Here is a 20,381-nt window from a genome sequence, read left to right as displayed (position 1 = left end):
CAGGGCTGGTGAGATGGCTCAGTGGGCACTGGCTCTTCTTCAAAAAGTCCTGACTTCAATTCCCACCAACCACATGACTATCTACAACGGGATCTGATGTCCTTTTCAGCCATGCAGGTGTACATGCAGACAGGGCACTCATTACATGAATAAGTAGATTTTTTTTAAAAAAACACAAATGGACACATTCTACAGGGAAGGTAAATAAAGGGTGGTATATTTACCTAGTAGGAAATATTTCAGCAGTTAAAATAGAGGGACCGTATACTACACAGCAACCATGAAAATCAGGCTGAGCATTGTCCTCAGTGATACATCACTTACCCTACCTAGAAGGCCCTAACTTCTAGACCCAGTATGGGAAAGAAAAGAAGGAAGAGGAGGAGGAGGAGGAGGGGGAGGAGGAGGGGGAGGAGGAGGGGGAGGGGGAGGAGGAGGGGGAGGAGGAGGGGGAGGAGGAGGAGGGGGAGGGGGAGGAGGAGGGGGAGGAGGAGGGGGAGGGGGAGGAAGAGGGGGAGGGGGAGGAGGAGGGGGAGGAGGAGGGGGAGGAGGAGGGGGAGGGGGAGGAAGAAGAGGAAGTAGTGAATCACTAAGCATAGCATTCAATGGGAGAAAAGATGCAGAAAATGACAGATCATGACACAATTCTTTAAAGGCCTCTGAACCACACTCACACACAGAAAAAAAATGTATCATTTGCGTGTGTGACACAATGTTGACTGGGGAGCGATATGAAAACGTAAGGGACTGGAAATGTAGTTCAGCTGGTAGAATGATTGCCTAGCATGTCCGAGGCCTGTGGTGGTGTGAATGTAAACAGTGCCCACAAGCTCTTAGGAGTAGCACTGTTAGGAGGTATGGCTTTGTCAGGTGAAGTGAGCTGATGGCCCATCACAAGTCTCGAATTTAATAAATATTTGTTTCTTCCTCACCTGCCTAAGGCAATCTTAGGTGTCTGATTGGCTTTAACAAAGAGCTGAAAGCCAGTAACTGGGCCGGAAGTGGAAGGCAGAACTTCCGGGAAGAGAGAGGGATTCTGGGAGAAGAATTGAGAGGCAGGAATTCAGCCAGCAGACATGGAAGTGAATGGTTGGAGCGCAGCGGATCGGAGTAGAGAGGTGGAGCTGGTCATGTGGTAGGCCGTGGTGGGTGCGGGCATTAGTCAGGTTAGAGCAGCTGGGAGACCGCTCAGCAAAAGGCCTACGCTTTAAAATATTAAAAAACAAAACTGGGGTTGGGGATTTAGCTCAGTGGTAGAGCGCTTGCCTAGGAAGCGCAAGGCCCTGGGTTCGATCCCCAGCTCCGAAAAAAAGAACCAAAAACAAACAAACAAACAAAACAAAAAACAACAACAACAAAACAACCTCTGTGCCATTATTTATATCACTGGTGGGCCTGAAAAAAGCCCCACTATATATCTCTCTGCCCACTGCCCACAGATGTAGATATATGACTCTCAGCTACGTCTCCAGCACGTCTGCCTGCATGCCGCCAGGCTTCCCACCACAACGACAACGAACCAAACCTCTGAACTGTAAGCCAACACCAACTAAGTGCTTTCTTTTATAAGAGCTGCTGTGGTCATGGTGTCTCTTCGCAGCAATAGAATTTTGGCTAAGACAAGGCTGTAGGTTCGATACCTAGCATGAAACCAAGCTTGAGGTTATGCCTATGATCCAAACACAGGGGAGGTGGAGGCAGGAGGATCAATCTCCGCCACATAGTGAGTTCCTGGCCAACTTGAGAGATGGGAGACTTTGGTCAAGTAGGCAGAGGCTGTGTGTGTGTGTGTGTGTGTGTGTGTGTGTGTGTGTGTGTGTGTGTGTGTGTGTGTGTAGAGGGGATTTAGTTGATTAGGATGTCAGAGAATTACTTTGATTCTCTTGTTCCTCCATGTAGGTGCCAGGGATTGAACTCAGATCGTCAGGCTTGGAGGCAAGCACCTGTAACATACTAAGCCACTGTGGTCCATAACAACATTAAACAAAGACATTACAGATGATTTGAATCTTCAAAATCAAACTGACACACAGAAGTGGGACAGAGGCAAATCATTTATTTGTTACTAGGTACTTTTTTTTTGTAGGAAGGGAGTTTTCTTTGTTAATTCACTCAACATTTATTGAGAGAAGCAAGCCATCAGAGAAGTGGCCCCTCCAGAGACAACACTCTGCAGATCAAGGGTGAATGCCCAGCCTGGGTCACCCCAACTCGGGAAGAGGCTCCAGAAACGGTGCCCTAGATCCTTGAGGACTTCACAATTGTTTAAAATCACTTAAACTCTGGTAAAAAGATATAAATTCTGGCTAATTATTACATAACTTATTTTTATTCAAACTCTGTGTACTGATAATTCTTATCTTAATTTCATTCTTCCTAATCCGTTATTCAAATATTTTTTCATGCCCATTAGCCTTCTGTTTCAGCATCTAATTTCTCTCCTTTTCCCGTGATGCTCCAGGACAGCCCTTCATGTTAGCCGCCCCATCTGTCTAATGTTTTCGTTCTGTTCCCTCAGTCTTGCCAGGTTCTGCTCCGGAACACTGATGTCATCTGCTTCCCTCAGGCCCCAGACCCTGGGATCTAGTTTCAGTCGGAGCACCCTCTAGGCAGATACAGCCCGCAAAACAAGGATATGCACACACCTACCAGCCCAGCATCTAGTCTGCTGAGGTGCAAACTGGTACCCGGCTTTCCTCGGCTCGCCCACAGGAGCAGTGTAACCTCCCTTTAGAATTAGAGGTACGAGCTTTAGAGTGGTCCCCATTCCATCTCCTGCCCAAACTTTAGTCAAACCTCGGCAGCTGGGCTGGAGGAGGAAGGCGGGGGGACAGAGAAGGAGCCAGAACACCGAGGCTTGCTCTTCTGCTAGGCTGTAGTTATCTCCCTGGACAATATTAAGTTTGAAGGGAGAGCTTAATGTTCCCCCCAGCGACTTCCAGAACCATCTGTGTCCTAGCCTCATTTCTTATTCTCTCCTTCAAGGCAAAAGGAGAACAAAGCATTGGTCAGTCTAGAAGTGAATCTAGTAATCAAGGAAGACAGAGCGGAGGCTGGGGTCAGACAGTCATGGTTTAATTGTGGGATATTGCTTTGTGAGCTAGGGTGAAAACATACGCATGTGTGGCTGGAAATATCAAGTGAGTTAAGCGTAGGCAGCCTTGAAAAGAGTACCTGCAAACAGGAAATAGTCTTACAGCAGCCCCATCTTACCCAAGCGGGGCACTTATCCAAGACGCCAGCAGATGCCTGAATACTCAGGTATCCTTAACCCTGAGCCATGGGCAGAGGTGATCTAGCCACTCCGTGTTGGTAGCCCTTGCACCCTCTTTGTACCATGACGCTCGTGCTTTGGAGCCATTATTAAGCAAAGTAAGAGTTACTTGGATGCAAGCACTGTGAAACCCTGGCAGTCGGTCTGTTAACTGAGATGGCTGTCTAACACAGGAAGTAGCATATACAGTGTGGATACACTGCATGGAAGAATGGTAAATGTCCCAAGTGAGATGGAGATGGGCCATGCCAGATCTCACTGTGCCCCTCAAAACAGTGTACAACTTAAAACCTATGAACCTTCTACTTTCCAGAATTTTCCATTTGGTGTCTTTAGACTGCAGCTGGCGTCATGTGACTAAGGGAAGCCACACCTCAGTTAAGAGGAGACTACGGTAGTCTCAGGGCCGCGATGCAGTTTCACATGTGCAAAACCTTAATTCCATCCCCAGTGCTGGACAAACAAAACTCAAGACAAGGAACATTCAGTAGGCCACTGTAGTCTCTACTTCTTACAAGGTGGTGAAATTTAATTTGCATATTATTATCTATGCAAGTTAAACCTGAAGCTAAAGCAGCCCGGGCATGTAAACAGTAAGGAAACTTGCAAAAAAAAAAAAAAATCATAGATTTGTAAAAGTAAAGACAGCCTGTGGTTATATAAATCATTTCTATTCATTGATTTATTTGCATATAGATTATGCAAAATCTGTACCATGGAATTCACCATATTTGGTACATAGATTTTGTCAACAGGATATGAAATGAATGAGAGAAATTCAATTTTCTTTCAGAGGCCTGTTCAGGATGATGAATATTTGTAACGCTGGTCTCAAACTTGTAATGCAGTCAAGTCAAGGTCAACCTTGAGATCCTGATACTACTGCCTCCACCTCTGGACTTCAGTGGTGCTGGAAATTGAACCCTGGGCTTCATGCATGGGAGCCATGCCTTAACCACCTGAGCTCTGTTCCCAGATCTTCTTGTCAGTTTGCTACTCCTCTTTAACCCCAGAGAAAGGACTTCAGAGCAATGAGAGGGGACATAGAGGGACAGCACCCCCATATCTGGTCTTGGATCTGAACATAAGGACTGAGAACAGTGAGCAGAGAAGGGGGCAAAGGGAGGTTAACCTAAGGCCACGGAGCTTGCAAATGACCCTTGTCATCTGTGGAGGCCCAGCTCACACAGGGAGAGAAAGGGACAGATGCCCTGTCTGGGAGTGTAGACACTGACTGACATTTCCAACTGCTCCCTCACCAGCACTTTGAGAGGACAAATAACTGGCTAGAATGTCATTGTGGTGGCCTTCTGGGGCAGCAGCCCAGTCTCCAGGGGCAGTGTGGCAAATGGCAGAAATAGCAAGCTGGTGAGACTGGCTTGATAGGGTGACTCAGCCTCCCTGGTACAAATCCAAGAGTTTCCCTTCCCGTAGTCATCTCTGACTGCTTTTGTTTGTACCTGACCTAAAAGTGTGCAGCGGCACACACAGTACACCACCACACAGAACACAGCAGATACAACCTAACAAAACTCAATACAGTCCCCGGGCATGGTGGTGCACACCTTTGATCCCAGTACTTGGGAAGCAGAGGTGGATCTCTGAGATCTAGGCCAGCCTGGTCTGCAGAGAGAATTCCAGACCAGCCAAGGATATACGCAGTAAGACTCTGTCTCAAAACCAACAAAAACCTCAATATACCACAACACAAGACAACACAGCACAATACAATAAACATGACCAGTCTAATATCCGAAATGTCCCCAAAGACCATGCACTTGGACTTGACGCCTTGGTCCCCAGCATGTGGTTCTAGAGCCGGAAGGAGTGGAACCCGGGTAGCTGAAGCCAGTGGATCACTGGGGCCGGGAGTCCAACACCAGCCTGAGAAACAGCATGGTCCTAGTTACGATTACCATGGCTGTGAAGAGACATCAGGATCAAAAGCAACTCGAGGAGGAAAGGGTTTATTTGGCTTATACTTCCACAGCAGTTCTTCTCAAAGGGAAGTCAAGACAGGAATTCAAACGAGGCAGGAACCTGGAGGCAGGAGCTGATGCAGAGGCCATGGAGGGATGCTGCTTACCGGCTTGCTCACCATGGCTTGCTCAGTCTGCTTTCTTATGGAGCCCAGGGGTGGCCCCAGCCGCAATGGGCTGGGCCCTCCCACATTAATCATGAAAATGCCCTACAGACTTGCCTATAGCCTGATCTTATGGAGGCGTTTTCTCAGTTGAGGTTCCTCCTCTCAAATGATTCTAGCCCGTGTCGAGTTGGCCGGAAGTATTGAGCATAGTCCGCATCAAGGAAAGAAGAGGTGGGTTCATTAGAGGAAGCTGAGAGCTAGACTTGTACCTTTAAATGGGTATTAGAATTCCATTGTCCTTCCATCCCGCCTCCCCACATGGGGTAAACGGTTTCCTGTGTCAAGTGTACCCATCAGAGGGTACCATTCATGGGTGGAGGAGTGTTTTGTTATTTGTTTTGATTTCTGAATCTTTGAAAAAAATTGTACAATTTTTTTAAAAAACTAGATTTTTTAAAAAAAAAGAAATAAAAAGGGGGTCATATAGAAACCCTGCTAATATATTAATTATGAAATTCAATACATGAGAAGTTGCTTTGTCCTATGACTATGAACATATCTGTATGTTCACTCTTCAGGAACTGTGGCCAGTAAGCAGCCAGGGCCTCTGCCTGCAGCAGGAGACCTTCTGTAATCAGTCCAAGTCCTGCCCATTGACCTGTAAATCCAGCTCTAGGGGGGACCCAATACCTTTGACCTCTGCAAGCATCTACACTTTAGTGTACACACACACACACAGAGAGAGAGAGAGAGAGAGAGAGAGAGAGAGAGAGAGAGAGAGAGAGAGAAGGGAAGGAAGGGAAGGAGAGGGAGAATTTTAAACTATTAATGAACTTTAAAATTTTTAAGTTAATAGAAGTTTTAAAGGAAATGAAACTTACTTCTCACAGTTACCGAGGCCTGGAGCCCGAGTTGGAGCCTGCAGAATATTTGACTAGTGGGAAATATTTCCTGGTTTGTAGATGGAACCTTCTGGCTATGCCTTGGCTCTCTGGATCATCTTTTATTTTAGGCCCAGTAGTCATTTTATTAGAGAGAAAAACAACCCAGTATGCCTCTGGGACCTAATCTAGCCCCCCCCCTCCATGAAAGAGGCCTATATGAGAAAGGCATAACACAGGAGATCTTGGAAGCTTTAACTGTTAGCAGCTGTGAGGCCCAGGGAGCTGGATGAGAGGAAGGGAGGAGCCTATATAGAGGTGCATGGGGTAAGGAAGAGGTGTCCAGAGAAAGAGATGAATGACAAGAACGGCAGAAGACTTACTTAGGATCTGGGCTGGAATATCCCTCCAAACACACACACACACACACACACACACACACACACACACACACGGAGGGGGTGCGGAAAGGAAGGAAAAGTGACACCTAGGGCTGGAGAGATGGCTCAGTGTTAAGAGCACTTACTGCTCTTCCAGAGGTCCTGAGTTCAATTCCCAGCAACTACATGGTGGCTCACAACCATTTGTAATGGAATCTGATGCTCTCTTCTGGTGTGTCTGACGACAGTGATGCCTTTTAGAATTAGAACCTGAGAGGACAGGCAGACTTAGCAACGAAGGTCTATAAGCAACTGCCTGGGTTCTCTTTTATGAAGGTCATCTTACCCAGGCATAGTGACTCATATCTTTAGTACCAGCTCTCTGAAGGCAGAGGCATGCAGAGCTCTGAGTTCAAGGCCAGCCTGATCTACAGAAGGAGTTCTAGGACAACCAGGACTACACAGAGAAACTCTATCTCAAAAACAACAAAAAATAATAATAATAAGGATCATCCTGTTCATGATACCATTGACCTTGTGACCCAATCACTTCCCCACTTCCAAAGACCATCATGGGTAGGAACACCCAAGCAGCTGGGTTCAAGGTTGGTGTTCTAATTAGCTTTAATTGTCAACTTGACACAGCCTAGAGTCATCTGGAAAACCTCAGTTGAAGAATTGCCTAGATCACTTTTGTCTTTGGGCGTGTCTGTGGGGCATTGTCTTGACCTTCAGTTGATGCAGGAAGGCCCAGCTCATGGTGGGCGGCACCGTCCCTAGGCACACTGGTCCAGGACTATATAAGAAAACTAGCTAATCATGAACTAGCAGGCATCATTCCACCACTTCTGATTCCGTTCCTGCCGCATTCTTTTTTTTTTTTTTTTTTTTTTTTGGTTCTTTTTTTCGGAGCTGGGAACCGAACCCAGGGCCTTGCGCTTCCTAGGTAAGCGCTCTACCACTGAGCTAAATCCCCAGCCCCTCTGCCGCATTCTTGCCTTGACTTCCCTCAGTGATGGACTGTTGACCTGGCAGTGCGAGCCAAGCAAATGCTTTCTCTCCTAAGTTGTTCCTATCAGCATTACTTCATTATAGCAACAGGCGGAAAGTCAGCAAGTGGGGACTGTGTCAGGTTCGTGACTTTTGAAGGGTAGCTGTGGAACGTGGAGACATTGACCGTCACCTCCTTAGGGAATGTTCTCAGAGAACAAGGGCCAACATAGAGGACCAAGATGTCCATCCCACCAGGCTGACAGGCATACCGTGTCCTCTGACTCTCTTGAAAGGAGACTGGCATGCTCAATGGTCCTGTTTGATTCCTGGAAACACTTGAAGCCCAGCCCAGCAGCATGAAGAGACCCGGTGGGTTTCCATGTTTCCCCAAGCCACTGCTTCGTGGGGAATATTTTCACATTCTCCATTTGCCTAGCAGGAAGTCATTCTAAGACTTGTGTTTTGGCCAAAAGCGCACACCAATAAATCAGCGTGGTAAGGAGTGACCTGTGCAGCTTGAGCTCCTGACACATTTATACAGCTGCTTGGGACAAGGCTTCCATTCTCTCTCTGCCCAGGGCAGGGGACGGACAGTTTGCAAGTCTGAATCGGTCCAGTATTAGGAGTGTTTGGGTTTTGAATTTGTTACCAAGTAAATTTGATTCACACTGAACCCAAGGTCCACATGTGGAGCCTTTATGCTTCTAAACACCTTCCAAAAACAGTTCTTATGCAAGACTATTTCAGTCCCTTCATTCCCTCAGAACAGAGAGAACATAGTTCTGTATGACTGAGTGAAAATGACCCTACAGGATAAAATTGGAATTATATGCACAACCAACTCACTACAGAAAATGTCTCCTTCAGAGCTGAAGAGATGGCTCAGCAGGTAGGAGTGCTTGCTTTTCTTGCAAAAGACCTGGGCCGTTCATATGAATGTGTCGTACGTGAGTGGATCACGTACCAGGAGACAATTTCAGAGAAGGGTACGGAGACTGTAAACCCAATTTCTTTTTTGTTTGTTTGTTTTTTCATCAAGAGTAGGGGTGCTGTTGCCATGTGGCTTTTAAAAGAAGAATCTCAAGCAACCCAGACTGACTTCAAACTCACTATGTAACCAAGGCTGGCCTTGAACTCCTGATCTTCCTCCATCCATCTAGGAAGTGCTGGTGTTATAGGTATGTGGTTGCTAGAGTGTTAAATATCACCTTGGCCTCTAGCATTTGAACTCTGAGTCCTTAGTTGGTGGCTCTAGGGAGTCTTAAGAGGTGTGACCTTGCTAGAGGAGGTATGTCACTGAGCATTCCTTCAAGATGGCTACCCTCAACTTTCAGCTTCTCGATCCAGGGTCCATGCCTGCCTGCTGCCACACTTCTCCGCCATGATGGTGATGGACTTTTATTCCTTTGCTACCATAGACCCAAATAAACGCTTCCTTCCATAAGTTGCCTTAGTCATGGTGTTTCATCCTAGCAATAGAAAAGTACCTAAGATATGTATATGCCGCATGCCTGGCCTCAACAGGTATTGTCTGCCTGTTCTCCTCCCCATCCCAGAATTTCTCAGAAATGGCTCCAGGTGACGTGTGCAAATTGCCTAAAAACCCAGTAGGTATAAATTATCCTTTTTCTCTTTATGCTTGCAAATTTATGTATTACCATTTCATTATATATATCATTATTATATTTCCCTTATTTCTAGTTGTTTTGTTTTGTTGGTTTTTCTGGTTTGAGACAGGATCTTGCTAGGAAGCCCAAGCTGACTGTTAATGTATTGTGCTCCTCCAAGTCTAGACTGGCCTTAACTCATGGTGCTTCTCCATCTCCATCCTCTTCAGCACTGGGATTACGGGCCTCACTATGACATTTGACCTATTTGTTGCGTTTTTGAGACAGGGTCAAACGTAGCTCACACTCCCCTTAATTTACTTGTTTAGCTATGACTAACATTGATTGACCATTGCCACCCCTTTTGGCCTCTTTTGAAACAGGATCTTACACTATAATTACCATAGCCCAGGCTGGCCTGAAAATTACTATGTAGCCTAGACTACAACTTACACCAATCCTCCTATGTCATTTGCCTGAGTGCTGAGGTTGTGGGCACGAGCTACCCATACCTGGTTGTGGTTTTTTAAATGTTTTATTCCTTTTATTATTACATGTATGGGCACACACACACACACACATATATGTGGGGGAGAACACACACACACATGTATATGTGGGGGAGAACACACATGCCACATCTTTCAGGATTCTTCTCCTTCTGCCATGTGCGTCCTGGGACTTGAACTCAGGTCATCGGGTTTGGCAGCAATCACTTCCATCTGTTGATCCGTATTTCTGGCCCTGGCTTTAATCTATTGTTCACTTTGAGAATAGACTTAAGGGAAAAGAGAGAAACTCATCTTTAAAAATACAGAATTCTACTAGGCAATGGTGGCACATACCTTTAATCCATGTACTTGGGAGGCAGAGGCAGGCGGATTCAAGGCCAGCCTGGTCAATAGAGTGAGTTTCAGGAAAACAACAAAACAACACGTAGAACTTCAAATCCTGCCTCTTTACAAAGCATCCCTTGTTGGGAAATTAGGGAATGTTTGAACCTATTAGTCCATTCAATCTCCTCACCTCTTCTTCAGGAAGAAAATATATTCAGACTTCTGATCAGCTCACAGTGTTTCCCTTGAGGTCTCTGTGGCTTTACAATGTCCACAAAGCCCCATGTTCCTCATGGCTTGGCCATGAGTGTGTGATCCATTGGGAGATGCTGGGACTTGGGTCCTCACCTTTAGTGAGTGAGACTTAGGGGAAGGAACTTAGAGCATGGGAGGCATGCCCTGGAAGGGGATACTGGGATGGTGGTGAACAACCCTTCCCTACCACATGCTCCTGCCATGATGTCTTTATACAACTACAGACTTAAAGGGACAGGGACCGGTGACTCTGGACTGAAATTCTGAAGCAGTGAGACAACATAAATCCTTCTCATGAACTGGTTTACCTCAGGTATTTGTCATAGTGGCAGAAACCTGGGTAACAGAATTCCTTGGCTGACCCCTGCCAGTGGCACAGAGCCCCAGTACATGGCATCTGGGAGACGGCAGAATCAGCGGGGAGCCACACTGTGTGGTATATTCTACTCTTCCCTCGTACAGAAACTCTGCTTTCAACTGAAAACAAGATTGATGTAAATGTCACTGTTCTACACCCCATCTGGACTCCCGAACACAAGCTGCCTTGCTTCTGAATCAGATGTCATCACCCACTGAACAGTCTCCTGCATCCAACTTGGCTAGCAGCAGGGTCTCAGCTCAGTGGGAGAGACTCACAGCTCTATCCAGCAAAGCAGCCCTCTGTGACTGTCGTTATTGCTTCCAAGAAAGAAACAGGGTGGAGAGGGCAGTGGGGAAGACTTGTTCCTCCGGAGATCTTACGGCTCAGAGGAGCACAGACAGTGGAGAAAAATACTAATGGCTCATTTATGGATTTGAACATTTGCCTGCATGAAGAATTCCAGCAAACACTGCCATCTCTGTGAGACTCCCGGAGGGAGTGTCGGGAAATTGGCACACAGTGTATTCGTCTATAGGCTGAGACAGGGTTCAGTCGAAATCCAAGATGTGTGGTCTGGGAATGGCACCTCAAAGGGGCAGGAAGCAGCTTGCCTGAGCCAGTCCTGAGTGGAGAGGCTCTTCAGAGGTCAACCTTTGGGGAAAGCATCCAGATCGCTAAAAGATGTGCTGGTATCCTATTGGCTCTCACCACGAGCCTCCTTTTCAGAATGATAAGACAAAAAAAAGCCTGGCATCTGTGGAAAAACACTTGCCATGCAAGAGTGAGATCCAGAGTTTGGATTCCCCGGTACCCACACAAATGCTGACTGGGTATGGTAGCCTGTCTGTAAGCCCTGGGTTTGGAAGGTAGAAACAAGGATCCTCAAGGCAAGCTAGTATGTTAGTTAGACTATGTTGGTGACTCTGGATTCAACTGAGAGAGTCTGTCTCAATGAATAAGGTGGATAAAGACTCCTGGTCTAGCTGTGAGCACAACACGCACACTCACATATGTATACATACCCACCACATATGCAGACACACATTCACATATATGCAAGCTGCAGCATGAGTACATATGTACACATGCACACACCCACACAGAGCCTCGGGAAAAAGAGGCATCAGGGGCAGAGATGTATAAGGAGCTGCAGGCAAGAAGTTCCTAGCTATAAATAACCCATCACTATGGGGGACAGGTCTTCAAGAGCGCAATCGTCCTCAGAAACTCCTGGATTAGGTTGCATCTGTGAAATTGTATATGCAGTGAAAAGATTTCCAAGCATAGACTTCCACTCCATGTATTATTCCCCAAGAAAAGGAAAACCATGGAAATGCTTCCAAGAGGGAACAAATGCTTGTTTCCACAATTTAAAACGATGTCCCAATATGTAGCTGCTTAAATTGTAACAATTGAAACTCTGTTTGAGCAGAGGTGTTATACCACAAAAGCTTTCATGCTACAAACCAAAAGATCTTTGGGGATCTACACTCCACATTTACAAACACAAGGCAATATTTGTATAATCACTCTTCATGTTCTAGTTAAAGGACAAGGAGAGACGGATATTTATTGAACTTTGACAGTGAGCTGGGTGCTTTGCCTACCTCATCATACTGGACACTAACCTAAGCAGTACAGACTGTCACTATTTCCACTAAGAGGGGAAATCAGGCTCTCCCAAGCCACTTGCCTGAGGTCACCTAGGAGCACACAGCAGTCATCACACAGCCTCCCCAGGTTCTCTGAGTCACAATTCAGATAGTTCCTGCTAGGGCAGTTTTTATAGTTAACTGTTGAACACTACTGGACAGCTAAGAGAAGAATGAGTCTTTGATAATGATAGAAAAGACAGAGTCCCGTCACATATGGAAGCATTTCCAGAAGATACTAAGTAGCAACACAAGCTCATCATCGATTAGACCCCCATGCATGTAGAATGCTTCCTTCTTATCAGATTTAGGAGATTTAAATGGACTTAAATTGCATTCCAAGCACAAATCGAAAGCCACCCACATTCAGCTGTTTCTGTCTAAGACTCCCCCTGCGGTCCTCAGACCACAGTCTCAATGGATACAGTGTTGCCATTGCCCTCCTGACGCCTAGGTTGCATCTCGTCTTTGAAAGCTCTGGTCAGGACCACTTTTAAGGACTCCCTGAAGCGCTTCTTCTTACTGCTGCCCACAAAAAAGTAGATGAAAGGGTTGGCGCTGCTATTGATGGTGGAGAAAAGCAAGGAGATGTTATGCAGGTTCCCAAAGGTTGACCAGTACTCGTAATACAACAGGTAGAGGACCCGCATGGGCATGGCAAAGATGAGGAATATGATAATGGTGACCATGATGACGATGTACAGCTTCGAAGAATGGGAGGCCCATGTGTTCTTCCGTATCTTCACCACCAAGATGGTGCTGGACACTAACATGAGCGGAGTGAAGACCAAGAAGCTGAGGATGGCTATGAAGATGATGACCGCCCGACAGTCACTCTGAGAGTGACTCTCTTCTCCGCTGTCAATACACATGACGTACTCCATGGTGGTCACCAAGCATGAAAGTGCCCACAGGAGGGCACAGACGAATGCCGACTGGTGCTTGGGGCGGTGACATCTGTACCAGATGGGGTAGAGGACTGAAAGGCATCTCTCCACACTGATGGCTGTCAGCAGATAGAGGCCTGTGTTGTAGCCAAATAGAAAAGTCACCGATAACGTCACGATTGTGTAGTAATGGCCAGAAGAGAGTTCATAGTCTAAAGCATAGTCGATGGACAGAATAAAAATACAGAACAGGAGGGAGATGTCAGCAATGGACAAGTGGGTGATATAGACCGTGAAGGGATTTCTCCTCATCCGGAAGCAAAGGAACCAGAGGAGGATCCCGTTCTCCACAAAGCCGAGAGGAGAGATGCTCATGATGACCCAGTGCACTATGGGAATGGGTGGGTGTGAAGTCCCCAGGGAGGCATTTCTGCTGGAGGTATTCATGGCTTTCTCCTCAGCAAAGGATGTCATATTTGATTGGTCCATGAGGAGTTCTTGTGCTGGACCACTTCAGGCCATTTTCTGTAGATAAGTCAAACAAACAAAGTGTATGAAAACTTCAAGAATTGAAATAGAAGAGACAGCTGGGGGAGGGGTGACTCAGTTAGGTAAGTATGATCTTTGCAAGCACAAGGAACTGGGTTGGATCCCCTAAAGCCACACTTTAAAAGCAAGCGAGCAAACAAACGAACAAAGCCTAGGTGTAAAGAGATGATTCAGTGGCTAAGAACACTTGCTTCTTCTGCAGGGGACCTGGGTTCAGTTCCCCATACTCATATAGAGGCTCATAATCTGTAACTCCAGTTCTGGTACATATGGTGTCCTCTTCTGGCTTCTGTGGACACTGTATACGTGTGGTACACACTATAATCGTGCAGATAAAAGTTATACACATAAAAACATGTATTTTTAAGAGCTAGGTGTGGTGGCACACATTTCTAATCTCAGCATTGGAAAGACGGAGATGAAGAAACCCTTAGAGCTTTCTGGCCAGCCAGCCTAGCCTAAGTGGCCAGTGAGGGATCTTATTTTAGAAAGAAAGAAAGAAAGAAAGAAAGAAAGAAAGAAAGAAAGAAAGAAAGAAAGAAAGAAAGGAAGGAAGGAAGGAAGGAAGGAAGGAAGGAAGGAAGGAAGAAAGAAAGAAAGAAAGAAAGAAAGAAAGAAAGAAAGAAAGAAAGAAAGGAGGGAAGGAAGGAAGGAAGGAAAGAAAGAAACAAAGAAAGAAGGAAAAGCACCAGAGGAACAACACTCAAGATTGACTTCCGGCCTCCACACATATACCTACCCACATACATGTGTACCTGCATGCCTATGAATACACACAGAGAGAAATAAATAAAAAATAGAATGGAATAGAGTAGAAGAGAGAGCTACGAATCATAAAGCCTGACATTGTGATAAACTGACAAGTTTAGAGGCTGGAGAGATGGCTCAGTGGCTAAGAGCACATCCTGCTCTTGCAGAGGACCCAGGCCCTATACCCAGCACCCGCATGGGTGCTCGCAAACACCCATGTAAGTCTAGCCTCAAGGGATCCAACACCATCTTCTGACCTCCAAGGACACCTGGCATGTGGTACACAAACATACACACAGGCAAAAAAGTAAACAAACCACTCACACACACAAAAGAAAATGATTGCGTAGGGGCTGGAGAGGTGGCTCAGTGGTTAAAAAGTTACTGCTCCTACAGAAGACCCAGGTTCAATTCCCAGCACCGACACAGTGGTTTACAAGTATCCAAATGGGGGATCTGATGCCATCTTCTGACTTCATGTAGGTGGTGCACATACATACATACGTATGTACGGACGTAACTACGTACAGGCAAAACACTCACCCAAATAAAATTAAATAAAACTTTTTTAAAGAAGTTTAAAATAAAGTATTATTCTGATGCTTTGTTTTATTTAACCCAATGAGTACAAAATAGCATTTCATCATATGTTCAATATGAAATTAAAAACGGCGGGGGGAGGGTGTGTCTCCCACATGTAGGCTCAGGTAACCAGAGGCCACCCTGTAGGAAATGATATATTCTTGGCAGATGAGCCACATTTCCTGTGCTGAGTAGGAACAGATGACCAGTGGCCATCCTGTAGGGTAGTTCAGGCTTTGAACACTCACAAAATGAAAGTTCTTGTGCAAAGATGGTATTCCAAGTTCTTGGGAGCAAACCCAAACCAAATACTGGGAATGTGTAAAACCATACATAAGCTGGCTCTTAGGGAAGGTGACAGAGGCACTCTGTTGCCTCAGACAGACAAGTCTCCAATACCCAGGTCCCCTAGACCTCGAAGACAATCAGCTCTTGACTTCTTGCCTGAGAAAGAAGGCTCTCCTGTTTGGTTGTAATCATGAGGTGCAAGGGATCCCCATCACTGTGCCTGCCTCCCTCCTCTCTCCTTACTCCCGAGCCCTAAATTCACTGCCTGTTCCTCCCTACTCTGAAAAAGCATTGCCCACACTTTCATTTTATGAACCAGTTCTTTTTATTTCCGCTCAACTTTTCTCCCTTTCCAAAAAAAAAAAAAAAAGCTTCTAACTGAATTCACAGAAAGAGAAAGCTGTTTGAACACTTTAGCCCCGACTGCATGTCTTTTTTTTTTTTTTTTTAATCAAACCGACCTTATTCAATTCTATAGTTAGAGATTTCTCTTTATGGTGATAGAACAGGCTTCCTCTCCTCTTTCAAGATTTAATTTTAAGTCATTGTACAGAGTGTTTAAAATAAGAACCATGGTGTAGTTTTGCAGGGGAGAAAGAACTGAATCTAATTTGGTGAATGGAATGAAGGAGAGCTTGCCAAAGCCAGGCAAGCACATAGCCAGGTATAGCTTTATATAGTTTTAAGGGAGGCCTTACATCACTGGGTTTTGAAGGGTCAGTAGGAGTTCGTTCGCTGAATAAGGGGGAAAGGCATACTGTGGACAGGAACATGCACAAAGGCAGGAGGTACAGAATGTCTCTACTAGTTGGACATGATAGCTTATGTCTGTAATCCTCACAGTCAAGAAGCTGAAGCAGGAACATTATCACAAAGTCAAGGCTAGCCTGGTCTATACAATGAACTCCATGCTAGCCAGGACTATGTAGTAAGATTCTGTCTCAACCCCAGTACTACAAAAAGAATGGTTTTGGCCAGCTGGGCATGGTGGTGCACATGCATTTAATCCCAGCCCTTGGGAGGCAGAGACAGATGAAACTCTGCTTTTTCCCAGAGAAACAGCACTCCCTTCTGCCCAGGGCATCCTAGGGAGTGAACACTGTTTCCTCAGAGTTATGGTGAAACTCCCGAACTGTATAGTCAGGCTGATTTTGATCACAGGGTTGGAATGCAAATAGTTAAATTACAAAAACGAATTATCACTAAAAATAATGAATATAATCCTTCCGTCGTTTTGTCAGAGTGAGATTTTACTTAAACGAGCACATTGCTTTAAAAAAAAAAGTCACATCCCAAATGTTAACCAAGAGGAATTTCCAACTGCCCAGTAGCAGTTTGGAAGGCCTGGGAACCAGCTGGCCCTGTGTGCCCATCTCTCCAATCCCTATCCTCTGCAAGGCTCCGAGCTGCCTTATCTGTTACACATCTGCTGTGAGCAGCTGGGGTGTTTGACCGTGCGGAGCGAGCATGATGTGAGCAGAGCCAAAGTGGCGGCTCACTGACGAAACAGCATAGCTTGGGATTTACTCTAGCCACAGGGACACGTTCCCAACTGCTCATAAACACTGTCATTGAGCTCCCTGACAAGGAACCTCACCTCTCTGGCAGGATGACTGGTCTGGGGACGTCTCCAGGTAAACCCAGCTCTGGGACAGCAGACTCTTTGTCCAGACGCCCATCTCGTTACAGAGTAACTGTAGTTGCAGACTGCATGTTTACCTGGCTGGCGGTGACAGTCCGAGCAGAAGGACAGCTCATCCTAGCAGGTCTTGGTGGAGAGCACAGTGGTGGGAAGCTCAGCTGAGGACAGAGGGCTGGAGGCCTGGGGCAGCTGGTGGTATCATCAGTCAGTAACATGGGCAGCATCGGGGAATTTCATTCCCTTCCTGTTTCTCATGGAAGCATCTCCTAGAGAGAATGAAGTTTACTAGAGCACCAGAGTGCAGACATTAAGGCTTTAACAGCCAAAGGACCCCTTCTTTGCTACCTATCTCTGGGCACTTAGCACCAGTGCAAGAGACTGTGAGGGAAGCCATTGCAGTCCTCACCTAATAGGGAAGAAAATTAAGGATTAATGCTAGAGCCTCTGCAAGGCTCAACCTCACAGGGGCTCCACCACCCATGATTGCTTCATGGCAGCTGCCAGACCCCGGACAGCAGCACAGTGGTGCCTGAAATGCTCATAGATCCTAATCAGAGAGTTGGCCAGGTCTCCTGACTGCCAGCCAACAGCCGAGCTTGTTTCCCACTCAACAGAGAGGAAAGCATTGCTTTAGCTGGGGCCTCTCACTTCAGACAAATGGAAGCTAGAGAGATTGGAGGGGGAACCGACACTCGCCACTAACACAGGGTCCAGCAAGCCAGAAACCCTGAGCTAAGCCCTGCTCCCTCACCCTGATGCAGGTCTCTCCCCTTGCAGAAGTCTTCTTGTGCTTACATTTCGTCTTCTACTTTAGCCTGCCGCTACCCTCCTATTTGAGGACCTGAAGGCACCATGTTCCCTGCTGGAGGGCACTCATTGCCCTCTAAGAGCTAAGTTTGATTTGAAATTATGATCTCATCTGTCCAGGATTCCTGTGCCCTCTCCACACTGAAAGTCTATCTTGGTGCTCATATTTGTAATCACGGAGGCAGGAGGATTACTACAAGCTGGAAGACAGCATGGTCTATATAGAGAGTTCTAGGAAAATCATCAAGAAGCAGAGTGGCCCTTGGGGACAGATCATACCATTCCTACCTGGGTAAAAGGCCCCCTCAAAAAAAAAGCCATCCTAATGGGCTCCTCTGTGAGCTACTTAGCTACAATACAAACTGGGGGAGGGGGATTTTAATTTATATTACCTTTTATTCCAATTATAAAACAATATGTCCTCATTGCAGAATATTTGGAAATTTCACATGTAAGACAAGTACTCAAAATTAACCTTATTAAACACTTGGACTAGTCCCTTATATTTTTTCCAATGTCTCAAACACATGTTTTTTTTTAATTGTAATCAGTCTTGGATAAGGTTTGTTATCATACATTTTCTCACTTGATAACACATTATATTTCTTCCTATTAAGGTAGTCTCTTAACATGTATTTATTTTCTACCAATCCTCTAACCTTGAACATACCAATTGCTTCCAATTTTTCACCATAGTTTAATATTATATATATATATATATATACATATATATATATATGCTTGAATTTACAATCACATCCAGGTACTTAGACTCGCATTCATAAAGTGTGTGTGAGCATACACAAACACACACAAACACAAACATCTATACCAACATCTCCATGTATATCACTTCCTTCTATGACAGTAAAGTAGCTGGCTCCTGCCCTTCACATATGTGTAAACAACCTGCTAAGAAGCCCTCCTCTGGGGTTGAGCCACCCACACTGCCACCATGCCCTGCTTTGGAATACTTTTCTCATTTAGCAGGGGTGCCATGTCCTCCTTACCTCCTGCCCCGTCTGCCCTGTCCTCTGCCAGGGCCCCATTCCACCCATCCCTGCCTGCAGGGCTGTCTTCCCCAGTCAAGCAGACGCTACCCACCTTGAGAAGTAGCAGAAAGACAATACACCTACCTGTAGGAATTAAAACAGGCAGTGGTCCACTCACATCTGAGTGTAAGAGGCTTGGTTTTGTTTTCTTCACAATCAGTAGAGGTTATATTCTGTCCTTGACTGTCACAAATTGATCTTACGATCTGGGATCCCCCTCACTCCCCACCCCCGCATTGGGGAGCTCTGATATTATGCATCTCCTGTTGAACTGTTTCTTTTCCTGGGACACAGACACCCCTGCATAAATTCTCTGAGATCTTTGGGTTTGGTTGGTTGGTTTGTTTGTTTGTTTGTTTGTTTGTTTGTTAAGACTCTTCTTTTCTCTGAGAGATAACTCGGAGGTTAACAGCAGTGGCTGCTCTCCCAGAGGTCCTGAGCTCAATTCTCAGCAACCACATGGTGGCTCACAACCATCTGTAATGAGGGCTGGTGCCCTCTTCTGGTGTGTAGGCATACATGCAGGCAGAAAGCTGTATACACAGAAAATAAATGATCTTTTTTTTTTTAATCTTTAGTAAAAGGATTCTACTTTTCAGCTCCTACAACCAAGGCTCAGAAACATCAAAGATGAGGGGACAGGAAGGATGGGAAAGCCGGGGAGAGACCCAGGACGTTTGTGTCGAGATGCCATCTTCTGTGGAGGTCAGAGAGGCTGCACCCGTGACATCTCAAAAATATGGCTGCCCAAGTAAGATAGGCAAAACTGGCAACACCAGTTGCCATTCCAAGAAAGATGGGAGGACTGCAAGATGAGAAGCTCTGGATTATTAATGGCTGCTGAGAAAGGGAAGCTCCACCTCCTCCAGGAATGAGTCCTTTGATCACTGTCTAACCCAGAGTGGCAAGCCTAAAACACACAGGCATATGACAACACTACAGGGGCTCATAAGGATGTATTTATAAATTTATATGTATATGTGAATATATAATATATAATAGTTAATGGCTATGAATGTGAGAGGGAGTAGGGGGACAGGAGAACAGTCGGAAATACAAGAAAATGGGGAATGGTATAGACACAGTACTCATATATTAAATTCTAAAAAAATAATAAGATTCTCATTTCTTAGTTTGAATGATGTCTCTGTGTGTGTGTGAGTGTGTGTGAGTGTGTATTAGAGTGTGAGTGTGTGTGAGAGTGTGTGTGTGAGTGTGTGTCTGTGTGTGTGTGTGAGAGTGTGTGTGAGTGTGTGTGTGAGAGTGTGTGTGAGTGTGTGTATGAGAGTGAGTTTGTGTGAGTGTGTGTGTGAGAGTGTGTGTGAGTGTGTGTGAGTGTGTGTGAGTGTGTGTGAGTGTGAGTGTGTGTACCTGAGTGCAGTGCCCACACCACACAGGCCAGAAGAGGCTATCAACCCCCTAGAGCTGGAGTTACAGTTGGTTGTAAGCTGCCCAGCATGGGCTGGGAACTGCAATTATATCCTCTGCAAGAGCAGTGC

At 45.8% G+C, this 20,381-nt stretch overlaps 1 protein-coding gene and 1 long non-coding RNA gene across 12 annotated transcripts in view; one reads left to right on the top strand and one right to left on the bottom strand.

Moving 5' to 3' along the window:
- Positions 1 to 538: 538 nt before the first annotated feature.
- Positions 539 to 9,058, top strand: LOC120099123 (uncharacterized). 2 transcript variants are annotated; one of them, XR_005497989.2, is made up of 3 exons: positions 539 to 1,135; positions 1,440 to 1,534; positions 1,900 to 9,058. It is a non-coding gene; the product is annotated as an uncharacterized LOC120099123 (long non-coding RNA). The 2 variants fall into 2 exon arrangements; XR_010059120.1 differs by having other exon boundaries at positions 539 to 1,534.
- A 2,899-nt stretch (positions 9,059 to 11,957) lies between these two features.
- Mas1 (MAS1 proto-oncogene, G protein-coupled receptor) overlaps positions 11,958 to 20,381 on the bottom strand; it is a 31,474-nt gene continuing 23,050 nt past the window's right edge. For 5 of the 10 annotated variants that reach the window (XM_063281329.1, XM_039101409.2, XM_063281307.1 and 2 more), the window contains 2 exons: positions 17,101 to 17,289; positions 11,958 to 13,737 (listed from right to left, as the gene is read on the bottom strand). In XM_063281329.1, coding sequence (XP_063137399.1) covers positions 12,727 to 13,701 — 975 coding nt within the window. In that variant the 5' untranslated portion in view covers positions 13,702 to 13,737; positions 17,101 to 17,289 and the 3' untranslated portion in view covers positions 11,958 to 12,726. Of the gene's footprint in view, positions 13,738 to 16,978; positions 18,505 to 20,381 lie in introns of those variants that run through there. The other 5 variants (XM_063281319.1, XM_006227860.5, XM_063281318.1 and 2 more) reach the window with 3 other exon arrangements.

Source organism: Rattus norvegicus, chromosome 1 (genome assembly GCF_036323735.1).
Source record: "Rattus norvegicus strain BN/NHsdMcwi chromosome 1, GRCr8, whole genome shotgun sequence".
Lineage (NCBI taxonomy): Eukaryota > Metazoa > Chordata > Mammalia > Rodentia > Muridae > Rattus > Rattus norvegicus.
Note: the sequence above shows the minus strand (reverse complement) of the source record. Positions and strands in the feature narration are given on the sequence as shown.